The sequence below is a fragment of the Neomonachus schauinslandi genome, chromosome 15 (genome assembly GCF_002201575.2).
Source record: "Neomonachus schauinslandi chromosome 15, ASM220157v2, whole genome shotgun sequence".
In the NCBI taxonomy this organism is placed as follows: Eukaryota; Metazoa; Chordata; class Mammalia; order Carnivora; family Phocidae; genus Neomonachus; species Neomonachus schauinslandi.
In genome coordinates this window covers 47,410,712-47,423,865 of record NC_058417.1, presented here as the reverse complement: position 1 = coordinate 47,423,865, position 13,154 = coordinate 47,410,712, and the positions used below count along the sequence as shown (strand labels likewise).

The 13,154-nt window shown below is 36.6% G+C and overlaps 1 protein-coding gene across 1 annotated transcript in view; it reads right to left on the bottom strand.

Moving 5' to 3' along the window:
* The window catches only part of CEP112 (centrosomal protein 112), a 409,030-nt gene that overhangs the window by 371,946 nt on the left and 23,930 nt on the right, over positions 1-13,154 (bottom strand). The window contains exon 4 of the mRNA XM_044921845.1: positions 1,082-1,175. Coding sequence (XP_044777780.1) covers positions 1,082-1,175 — 94 coding nt within the window. The remainder of the gene's footprint in view (positions 1-1,081; positions 1,176-13,154) is intronic.

Below are 13,154 nucleotides of genomic sequence, written 5' to 3'. Positions count from 1 at the left end.
CTGTGTAAAATAATAATGCATATATTACAGCACAGCCAAAAAAATGTATTTTGAAATTAAATTTGTTGGCACACCATTTGCACACTTTTAGAAAACCTCACTACTAATAAATAAATCTACTTACCTATGATCATCTAAATTATCTGAAGTGATGAAAAATATACTAAAATGTTCTCCATATCTTATCTCCAAATTTCTATTGAACAAAATGTTGAATTTATTATATATACTATATTTAAATTCATTATTGTTTCTATTGTTGGTCCCCTGTTTCTCGTACGTCTTAAGAAAATGCACCTGCCTTGTTTATTTTGAGTAAATGAAATGGTTGATAATAACCCCACAAATATTTGAAATATGCTGCCCTTAAAATATTTTCCGAAGTTCCAAACTATCACTGGAGAAAATGCAGTGAGTTATGTTTAGAGCAATATGTGCTGAACAGTCACGCATCACACATGATCTCCTTGTAACTAAAAGTCATGTAACCCAAGACGAGCCAGAGTTACACAAGAAAGGCCATAGTAAGCAGGCAAAATTCTTCTCTTTAGAAAGCTAACTGGAATGCTCACTAGCACCTTGGTCAAACCAAAACTATGTTAAGCATTAGATGCAAGAGAGGCATTCACATTTCAGGACATAAACAGCTCACCTTCAGCAAAAATGCAGTATCCCCTACTTCACTACAAGTTAATCCAAGTTTCTTAAATTTATGACCACTGGGTGTCTAATTTTTTATATATATATATATATATATATATATATATATATATGTACTGAGTAAAAGGGAAATGGAAAAAAACAGCTACAAAATGAAGCTTTCCAAAGTTATTCTTCAATGCACAAGAGAAACAACACACTGCTTCACATCATGCCTCAGAATCATTGAGAAAGCAGAAGGAACACTATGGAATATACCAAACACACCATTTTCTTTGATATCAGGATGTTCACCAAAACCTTTAGGTTGTTTTCACTGTTTTTAAGTTAATTGTTGGAACTTTGACAAACATGAAACTAAAAATTTGTGGAGTTATTTTAAAATAACAAACAAACAAATGAAAGTAGAATCTGATCTTACACAACTCTTTGGGGTAATATTTTGTCCATCTTCTCTGGAGGTTGGACTCATAGAATGTGATCTCATTTGGAGCTTCGCAGTGTATTGTTCCCTACTAACAGACCAAAATAGTAACAATCAGAATGGGGGAAATTCAGAGGACAGAGGGCATTCAAATCTAGGATTACTAATTTTTTTCTTTTGGAAATGAGACGATTGTTTATATTTAAAAATAATGCTTCCATAGCAAAGAAAAAAGAAATGTGTATAATGACCATTTGTATTTCTCACATTTTATTTCATTTAGATTTAACTATACATAAAATGTCACCTAAATGCCACATACCTGCTTATAAACAAAGGCTATTTTAAAGTGCAACTGTAATAAACTACACATACTTAAATCTTTTCTCCTTCCTCCCTCTTTTCTACGTGAACAAAAGAAAAATGAAGCATATATTCTCAGAGGATAATTGTTTTAAAAGGTTAGTAAGTTTTATTGGATTCCTGTTGTACATCAAGATGAAGCCTTAAAATACATAAAATTTAAAAATCCTCATGTACTGAAAATTTGGATTAATTTGAAACCATGTCAGAAACTACAGATAAATCAGTCTTAAATTTAAAATATACCATGTTAATTCAGATAAAATGTTATAAGTACAGTATAAATAGGAAAATAGTTGAAGCTTCCAAATGAATTTGAATAAAAAGGCTTTTCTCCAATATGAAATATAATATAAAAATATCATTCTCAATATTTTACTTTAGCCTGGAATCTCTCATACATTTTTACTCAAGCTGCTTCAACGAAAGTTTCATTATTATGAATATCTATGCTCTGAACAGCTCCTTCAAGATAGATAAAATGGAAATTAACCATTAAAGAATGACTTAAAGTCACTAACTGTTAACCACAAGCCCTATCAGGATTCCCTTCACAAATACTGATCCATACTAAATATTCCCAAAGACAGAATAGTAGTTGAAAAAGACAAGATGACAATGAATTTGTTTTTGTTAGTAACACCAAAAGAATAACATTCCTTAGACTAGTTACTAAGTAATGTAAAATGTCTGAAAAAGCTATTTTAAAGAAGCTGTTGGGGCGCCTGGGTGGCTCAGTCGGTTAAGCGTCTGCCTTCAGCTCAGGTCGTCATCCCGGGGTCCTGGGATCGAGCCCCGCATCGGGCTCCCTGCTCATTGGGGAGCCTGCTTCTCCCTCTCCCACTCCCCCTGCTTGTGTTCCCTCTCTTGCTGTCTCTCTCTGTCAAATAAATAAATAAAATCTTTAAAAAAATAAATAAATAAAGAAGCTGTTAATTTTTTATACCTGTACTCAATATCCCAGATATCCAAATACTTAAAATCAAATGAGAAAAATAAAGTAATATTTTGAGAATAATTTCATTAGCCCATGTGCTTGAGCTGATACAAACATTTAAAACCTAGGATGTGGGAAGAGGCAACCTGATACACCATACTAAGCAGTGGCCTGTCCTTCTTTAAGAATAGATTAAACAATCATAAAAAGAGCTAACTTAAAAATTGAAAAATGCTTAAATATTAAAAGAAATTCTCATAGAAAATATTAATAAAAAAAGAGGACTGAAACATTTATTTATTTATTACACAGGGTGCATACATAAAACAACATATCCTTTAATTCACTTGTAGCTGTCCTCTGTACCAATCTACCTCTTTCCCTTCACAATAAATTTTCAAAATAAGTTATTAGATCCATGTCCTAACCTGCCATACACTTATCAATCAACTGCAATCTGACTTCCACTCATCCTGAAAGTGCTGCAATAAGTCATCAACGATCTCCTAGTTGCTCAAGCAAATGAGCCGCTATCGGTCCTTACCCTAGTTGATCTCACTAAAACATCAGGAACAGTGTTTTACAGATGCCACATTCACTGCCTCCGTAGAACCATTCTTTCCCGATTCTCATTCGATCCTTCAGAAATCTCCTTCACCATAACCTTCAGTAGCTTTTATTTCCCTGCCCACCCCAACCATGCTATAATCTCAGGGTTCTGCGTCTAACCTTGTTTATTTCCATTTTACATGCATTCCCTCTGGACAATCCAAAGTGCTAATAAAACAACTATCCATTTTTCAAATAACAAGGAGCTTTGGTTGCCAAATCTACATTTCCAACCCAAATTGCTCTCAGCCTCCAACCCCATTACAAATACAAATTGAAAAGCCCTACTTACTTACAATCCAACGTGTCCAAAACTAAATTTATTAGATTGTCCCTAAAACATGCTCCAATTCAGGCTAAATAAAGCAGAGGCATTGCTGAAGCCAGTTTCTTATGCAGGCAGTCGAGACAACCAATGAAGGAGGCCTTATCACTGCTAAAATCTGGCTGACACAAGGGCGCCTGGGTGGCTCAGATGGTTAAGCGTCTGCCTTCGGCTCAGGTCATGATCTCAGGGTCCTGGGATTGAGTCCCGCATCGGGCTCCCTGCTCCTTGGGAGCCTGCTTCTCCCTCTGCCTTTCTCTCTCGCTCTGTCTCTCATGAATAAAAAAATAATAATAAAATAATAAAATAAAATAAAATCTGGCTGACACAAGAGACACAGGATGTTAGGCACAGAAGTTTAGTTTCTTGCCACTGGGACTGTCTCCAGCTGGAAACACCATTAACTGGAACTCAAAGTAGATAGACAGTTCAAACGCACAGTGATGGCGCTGACGGTCAGGGTGACAGTGAGAGAGAGGATAGGAGACAAAGCTCAACCCTATAAACCTCTTTAGGAAGAGTAACAGGTGCTATCTACCACACAGAATAACAAGGCGTGGTGCTCATAGAGCACCTGGTTCAGGGGACATAATGACAGGAGCTTGTGGTTATGGTACTTGCGCCAATGAGAAGAGAGAGACTGTGTCTTGATCAATTTCAGAGTGCTGAAACTGACACAGAAACATTAGTAAGCATGTTACTAAGTTTCCTGACATGCAAATGCCTCTTTCCTCCTCAGAAGGAATAAAACTGTAGGAAATACAAATTTTTCCCTTTTACTTTTTCCTAATGCTAAAATATTTCGGCAAGAATCCAGAACCATTCTCTCAGCATCATTCTTGATTCCAAATACTAGAGAAACAAAGACTTGTCCCCATAAAGATAGAGATAAGACATAAGACATGTAAGATTTAGAAGCCTAAAGGAAGACCAATCAAATGTCCTCCTGCAAAAGAAACTTACCATATATATATAAAAGGGAAACTTCTAAATAACAACTTTAATTTGCGTTTCCAATGTCATTCAAGGGGATATTTCAGATACAAAATGGAAATGAACCTGTGATCATAAAAATGTGCTTACAAATGAAAAACATGATTACCAAATTTTAAAATCATAATGGAAGAAGAGAATAGCAGATTAAATATAGTATAAAATCAAATCAGTGAATTAGAAAACTAGTTCAAGAAATATTCAGGAAAACGGTATGGAGGTTCCTCAAAAAGTTGAAAATAGAGCTACCATATGATCCAGCAATTGCACTACTGGGTATTTAGCCCAAAGATACAAAAGTAGGGATCCGAAGGGGTACGTGCACCCCGATGTTTATAGCAGCAATGTCCACAATAGCCAAACTGTGGAAAGAGCTTAGATGTCCATCAACAGATGAATGGATAAAGAAGAAGTGGTATATATATACAATGGAATATTATGCAGCCATCAAAAGGAATGAGATCTTGCCATTTGCAACGACGTGGATAGAACTGGAGGGTATTATGTTGAGTGAAATAAGTCAAACAGAGAAAGACATGTATCATATGATCTCACTGATATGAGGAATTCTTAATTGCAGGAAACAAACTGAGGGTTGCTGGAGTGGGGGGGGTGGGAGGGATGGGCTGACTGGGTGATAGACACTGGGGAGGGTATGTGCTCTGGTAAGCGCTGTGAATTGTGCAAGACTGTTGAATCTCAGATCTGTGCCTCTGAAACAAATAATGCAATATATGTTAAGAAAAAAAAAAAAGAAGAAGAAGAAGGTAGCGGGAGGGGAAGAATGAAGCGGGGGAAATCGGAGGGGTAGATGAACCATGAGAGACGATGGACTCTGAAAAACAAACTGAGGGTTCTAGAGGGGAGGGGGGTGGGGGTATGGGTTAGCCTGGTGGTGGGTATTGAGGAGGGCACGTTCTGCATGGAGCACTGGGTGTTATGCACAAACAATGAATCATGGAACACTTCATCTAAAACTAATGATGTAATGTATGGGGATTAACATAAGAATTAAAAAAATTAAAAAAAAAAAGAAATATTCAGATAACAAAGGAAAAAATAAGAGGATGATTATAATAAATGAAAACGCAAGAGATAAGGTAGAAAGATTCATAATCTCTAACATCGAAATAATATGAATTCCAAAAGAAGTAAATAAAACAGAAATGGGGGAAATAATAATTAAGAAATAGTAGTGACAGTGCCAGTCAAGACTGCATCAGAGAAGAGCTTAAAAGAGTAACTTACGATGCCACTTTTAGCTAGAACAAATGCAGTGCCATGAAAAGGATGGAAACTGAAGGTCTGCCAGGCTCTGGTTCCAGAAACAACTAGAGACAGCAGGAAGTGTGACTCTGGAGAAGTAATAGGGAATCAAAGTTCCCCAAAGTAGAGGAACAAAGTCAAACTCACCAAAAATCCAGAGGTGGGGATGGATATCCTTGCTCTTGAGAGGAAGCTGAAAATCAGTGTGGTGATCACTTCTGAAAGCTATGGCTTATAAAAAACTGTATGCTTAGGAAAAGCAAAGGACACAGATATAGCCTCAAAAACCAAGGAATCAGACTAGCTTCATGTGAAAGGGACAGAATTCAAAATGAAAAGAGACATTTGATTCTCCAAATTCCTACAAACAGGAGGCAGGCTGGGAAACTACTCAGCTTAAAGCAAATCATTCCTTATAATTAAAAAAAAAAAAAAAAAAAGATAATTCAGAGGGAAAAGCCAAAAGCCCAAAGGGCAGAAGAGCAAAGAGCTGGGAAGGAACACTAAACCCTTATCAAGAAACAGGCAACAAATGCCTGGCTAGATTTCAGAACTGCTACAGAATTGTCATCACTATGTGTCTCTTGCTCTCCCTGGTTTGTGAATGGGAGTTCTCCAGACCCTCTACCACGTGTTGGCTGTATGGCTGGCGGTGGGGGGTATAACTTGTTCCTTTAGTTCATAGGTGTTTACATTGGAAGCCACACCAAGGAAGCCTCAACTAAATCTGGATATGATTTTTATTAAGTTTTTTTTAAGATTTTGTCAGAGAGAGAGAGAGAGCACAAACAGGGGGAGCAGCAAGCAGAGGGAGAAGCAGGCTCCCCACTGAGCAAGAGCCCAATGCAGGTCTCGATCCCAGGACCCTGAGATCATGACCTGCACCAAAGGCAGATGCTTAACCAACTGAGCTACCCAGGAGTACCTGATTTTTATTAAGTTTATTGAGGTATAATTTATGTACAAATAAATGGTATCCATTTAAAATGCAGTTTGATGAGTTTTGACAAATACCTGTATAACCACCACAATAAAGACACAGATTCTTTCCATTGCACCCGAAAGTTCCCTTGAGCTCCTTTGTTATCAATCTCCTGCAAACCCAGACAACCTCCGTTTAGTAGAATCTTGTGTATATGGAATCAAACAGTATTACATTTTTATGTCTGGCTTATCTCACTGAGGAAAATGTTTTTGAGATTCAGCCAGATTGTTACATGTATCAAAAGTTCATTTCTTGAGGCACCTGAGTGTCTCAGTCGATTAAACATCCAACTCTCAGTTTCAGCTCAGGTCATGACCTCATGGGTTGTGAGATGGAGCCCCTTGTGGGGCTCCGTACTCAGCGGGGAATCTTCTTGAAAGATACTCTCCCTCTGCCCCTCCTTCCACTCATTCACGTGCTCTGTCGCTCTCTCCCTCAAATAAATAAATCTTTTTTTTTTTCAAAGTCCACTTCTTTTTATTGATTAGTAGTATTCCCTTATATGAATGAACCATAATTCGCATATATATTCGTGTGCTGATGGCCATGGAGACTGTCTCCACATTTTGGATACAATGAAAAAAAGCTGCTATGAGCATTCAAATTCAAGTATTTATGTGGACATGTGCTTTCATTTCTCTTGACTAAATGCCTGGGAATAGAATTATGGGGTCATATGGTAAGTTACCTTAAACTTTTTAAGAAATTGACAAACTGTTTTCCAAAGTGGTTGTGCCATTTCACATTCCATCAACACTGTATGAGCCTTCCCATTTCATCGCATCATCACCATAGTGGCTTTCGCAGTCTTTATCATTTTACCCACTCAGACATGTGTGGGGTGGTATCCCATGGTGCCTGATCATATTCATTTCTCTAATCAGGAATGATGCTGACCATCTTTTCACGTGTGTATATGACTCACTGATAGATTTTCTTTTGTGAGGTGTCTGTAAAATCTTTTGCACATTGGGTTGTCTTTTTCTTGAGTTATAAAGAGTTCTTCACATATTCTAGACACAGGTCCTTTGTCAGACATTTGTATTTAGAGTATTTTCTCCCATTCTGTGCCTTGCCAGGTGATTTTCCAAATGGTGTCTTTCAAAGAAAAAGGTTTCACTTTTGATAGCCCGGTTTATAACTTATTTCTTCGTTGTGGTTTTTTTTTTTTTTAATATCCTATTTCAGAAATCTTTGCCTACTCCTAGGTCATAAAGATCTGTTTACTTTTAAAAAGTTCTCTAGTGTTGGGGCGCCTAGGTGGCTCAGTCAGTAAAGTGTCTATCTTCAGCTCAGGTCATGATCCAAGGGTCCTGGGGATCAAGTCCCACATAGGGCTCCCTGCTCAGTGGGGAATCTGCTTCTCCTTCTGCCTCTCCCCCTGGCTTGTTCTCTCTCTCTGTCGCTCTCTCTCTCAAATAAATAAATCTTTAAAAAAAAAATTTCTCTAGTGTTTAGCATTTTCATTTGAGTTTATAACCCATTTCATTTTTTCCCATATGGATATCCAGTTGTTCCCCCATAATTTGATTTAATTCCTTTCTTCATTTAATTTCATTGCCATCTTTGTGGAAAATCAGTTGACCATATACATGCAGACGTATTTTTAGAATTTCTGTTCTAATCTATGACTTTATCTATCTTCTCACCAACACTGATATCTCTATTACTGTAGCTTTAATTCTAAAAATCAGGAACGTTAAGTCCTCTTTCTTTTCTTTATATATAATTGCTTTGATTTTTCATGGTTAACTTAAATCGAGCAGAGAAAGTTCCCCTCTATTCCTAATTTGCTGAGAGTTTTTATCATGGATGGTTGTTGCATCTCGTTAAATGCTTTTTCTGCATCTACTGAGATGGTGACATGATTTTTCTTTCTTATTTATGTGACGAAATAGATTTTCAAATGCCAAAAACCCTCATTCCTGGGATAAGCTCCATACATACATGATATGTTATCCTTGTTATCCTTTTTCTGGATACAATTTGTTAATTAAGAATGTTTATGTCCATGAGGGAATACTGGTATGCAGTTTTATGTTCTTGTAATGTCTTTGTCTTCTTTTGGAAACAACATAATACTGAATTAACAAAATCAGTTGGGAAGCATTCCCTCTTCCTCTATTTCCTGGAAAAATTTCATGCAGGATGATATTTCTTCCATAAAAGCCTGATAAAATTCACCAAGGAAGCTATCTGGGTTTGGAGATTTCTTTGAGGAAAGGTGGTTAATTACGAATTTAAGTTTCCTTGGTAGATAATAGGGCTACTCAAATTTCCCATTTCTTCTTGAGTCATTATTTGTTCTGTGTCTTTCAGGGAACGTGTCCACTTCCTCAAAGTTTTCAGGGATATAAAGTTGTTTATATTATTCTCTTATTACATTCTTAATGTGTGCAGGATCCATATGGAGTCTCCTTTTCATTCTTGATATTGCTAACTTGTGTTTTCTCTTTTTTATTTTTAATTATGGCAAAATACACATAACATAAAATTTACTGTCTTAACCATTTTTAAGTGTATAGTTCAGTGGCATTAAGTACATTCACAGGGGCGCCTGCATGGCTCAGCTGGTTAGGTGTTGGACTCTTGGGTTTTGGCTCAGGGCATCTCAGGATCCTGGGATCAAGCCCTGCACCCATCTCCATGCTGAGCACAGAGTCTGCTTGTTCCTCTCCCTCTGCTCCTACCCCCACTCGTGCTTTCACACTCTAATAAATAAAATCTTTAAAAAAATAGTTCATGCATATTGCTGTACACCCATCATCACCATCCATCTCTAGAACGTTTTCATCTTTCCAAACTAAAACTCTGTACTCACTAAACAATAACTCCCCATTCCTCTCTGCCTACAGCCTTTGGCAAACACCATTCTGTCTGCCTTTATGAATCTGACTACTTTAGGTACCTCACAGAAGTGGAAACATACAGTATTTGTCTTCTTGTGATTGGCTTATTTCCCCTACAAGTTTCATCCATGCTGTAACACGTGTCAGAATTTCCTTCCTTTTTAAGGCTTACTCATCTTCCATTGTATGTTTATACCACATTTTCTTTCCATTCATCAACCGATGAATACTTGGAATTCTTCCACCTTTTGGCTATTTTATTTTATTTAAGATTTTATTTATTTATTTGACAGAGAGAGACACAGCGAGAGAGAGAACACAAGCAGGGGGAGCAGGAGAGGAAGAAGCAGGCTTCCCGTGGAGCAGGGAGCCCGATGTGGGGCTCGATCCCAGGACCCTGGGATCATGACCTGAGCTGAAGGCAGACGCTTAACGACTGAGCCACCCAGGCGCCCCTGTAGAAGTTTGTTTTGTTTTGTTTTGTTTAGAGAGTGCACACGTGCATGAACCAAGGGACAGAGGGGCAGGGGGGAGAGGGAGAGAATTTTAGCAGACTCCAAGCTGAGCTCAGAGCCCAACTCAGGGCTCAGTACCATGACCCCAAGATCATGACACGAGTCAAAATCAAGAGTCGGATGCCTAAATGACTGAGCCACCCAAGCATTCCAAGTTGTAGAATTTTTTTATATATTCTGAAAATTAACCATGTTTCAATTTGCAAATATTTTCTCCCATTGCATGGGATGTCTTTTCATTCTGTTGATTGCATCCTTTGATACACAAAAGTTTCTAATTTCGATGTAACTCAATTCATCTGTTTTTTTGCTTTTGGTGTCATATCCAATAAATCACTGCCAAATCCACTGTCATGAAGCTTCTCCCCTATATTTTCAACTAAAAGTTTTATAGTTGTAGCTCTTATGTTTAGGTCTTTGATCCATTTTGAGTTAGTTTTTGTATATAGTGTAAGGTAAAAGTCCACCTTCATTCTCTTGTATGTGTTTTGCATCCAGTTTTCCCAGCACAATTTGCTGAAAAAGCTGTCCTTTTCCTATTGAGTGGCCTTGGCACCCCTGACAAAAATAATTTGGTCATATATGCAAGGGTTTATTTCTGGGGTCTCTATCCTAGAATATTTTTCTATATATATCTGTCTTTATGTTAATATTATTGTTTTGATTACTTGGGCTTTGCAATAAATTTTGAAATCAGGCAGTGTGAGAATTCCAGTTTTGTTCTTCTTTTCCAAGATTGTTCTGGCTATTCATTGTCACCTGAGATTCCATATGAATTTTAGGATGGATTTTTGTATTTCTGGGGGGGGGAAAAAAAAACACACATCACTGGAATCTTGATAGTATTGCATTGGATCCATACATCACTTTGTGTAGTATTGGCATCTTAACATATTAAGTCTTCCATGAGCACAGGATGTCTTTCCATTTACTAGTGACTTCCTTAATTTCTTTCTGCAACATTTTGTAGCTTTACACCTCAATTTACTCCTAAGTATTTTATTCTTTTTGAGGCTATTGTAAATGGAATTGTTTTCTTAATTCCTTTTCAGATTGTTTATTGTTAGTGTATTAAAAAAAGCAACTGATTTTTTTGTGTTGGTTTTGTATCCTGCTGCTTTGTTGAATTTATTAGTTCTAACAGTTTTTTATGGAATACATAGGGTTTTATATGTATAAGATCATGTCACCCATGAACAGAGAAGATTTTACTTCTTCCTTTCCAATTTGGATGCCTTTTTCTTGCCTAATTGCTAAAGCTAGAGCTTCTAGTACTGTGTTGAATAGAAGTGACAAGAGTGGGCATCATTGTCCTGTTTCTTGACCTTAGAGGAAAGTCTTTGTCTTTCAACATTAAGTATGATGTTGGCTATCTGCTTTTCATATTTTGAGATAATTTCCTTCTATTCCTAGTTTATTATTTTTATCATGAAAGGGTATTAAATTTTGTCAGATGCTTTTTCTGGATCAATTGAGATGATCACGTGGTTTTTTTCTGTCATTCTGTTTATGCAATATATTATATTGATTGAATTTCATATGTAGAATTATCCTTGCATTCCAGGAATATCCCACTTGGTCATGGTATATAATCCTTTTAATGTGCTGCCAGATTCTGTTTGCTAGTTGTTCTTTCTTTCTTTTCTTTAAGATTTTTACATCAATATTCATCAGGGAAATTGGTCTGTAGTTTTCCAGTAGTGTCTTTGTCTGGCTTTAGTATCAGGGTAATGTTGACCTCATGCCATGAATTGAAAGTGCTTCCTCCTCTTCAATTTTTGGAAGAGTTTGAGGAGGATTGGTGTTAAATATTCTTTAGATGCTCGGTAGGATTCACACATGAAGCCATCTGGTCCTAAACTTTTTTTGTTGTGAGACTGTTGAATATTCCTTCAATCACCTTACCAGTTACAGGTCTTTTCAGATTTTCTATTTCTTCATGATTCAGGCTTTGTAGATTGTGTGTTTCTAGTAATTTGCCCATTTCATCTGGCTTATCCCATTTGTTGGCATATATCTGTTCATCATACTCACCTATAATCCTTTTCATTTCCATAAAATCAGTTGTACTATCCCCTCTTTCATTTCTAATTTCAGTTGAGTCTTCTTTCTATTCTAGTCAATTCAGCTAAAGGTGGTTTGTCAATTTTGTTGATTTTTTTGAAGAAAACAATTCTGGTTTTATTTTTTCCCTAATGTTTTTTTTCATTCTCCATTTTGTTTATCTCTGCTCTCATTTTTATTACTTCCTTTCGTCTGCTAAATCTGGAGTTTGTTCTTCTTTTTCCAGTTCCTTAAGATGAAAATTTAGGTTGTCAATGTGAGATCTTTCTTCTTTTTAATGTAAGCTTTTACAGCTATAAATATCCCTCTTAGCACTGCTCTCACAGCATCTCACATGTTTTGGTTCATTGTGTTTTCATTTGCATTAATCTCAAGATATTTTCTAATGTCCCTTTTAATTTCTTCTTTACTCATAGCTTGCTCAGACTGAGTTTAATCCCATACATTTATGAATTTTCCAGTTTTACTTCTGCTACTGACTTCTAGTTTCCCTATATTTTGATCAGAAAAAAATACTGTGTGATTTCAATTTTTCAAAATTTATTAAGACTTTTTGTGGCCTACCATATGGCTTACCCTAAAGAATATTCCATGTGCTCCTGAGAAAAATGTGTATTCTGCTATTGTTAGGTGATTTGCTCTGTATATATCTGTTTGGTCCAATTGGTCTATAGTGTTGTTCAAGTTTTCTATTTCTTAATTGATCTTCTGTCTGATTGTTCTATCCATTATTGAATGTGGGAATGTGGGGGTACTGAGGTTTCCTATTATTATAGAGCTATTTCTCCCTTCAGTTCTGTCAGTGTTTGCCTCATATATTTAGGACTTCTGATGTTTGGTGCATCTATGTTTATAACTGTTAAATCTTCTTGGTGAACTGACCCTTTTATCATAATATAATGCCCTTCTTTGTCTCCTAACAGTTTTTTATTTAAAGTCCATTTTGTATGATAAATAGCCACCTCTGCTCTCCTTTGGTTACTATTTACATGGAATATCTTGTTTCATCCTTTCACTTTTAATGTGTGTGTGTCCTTAGATCTAAAGTGAGTCTCCTGTAAACAGCATATAGTTGGATACTGGCATTTTTTATCCATTCTTCTAAGCCATGACTTTTCATTGTGGAGTTTAATACATTTACACATAAAGTGCAATTAATCAGTG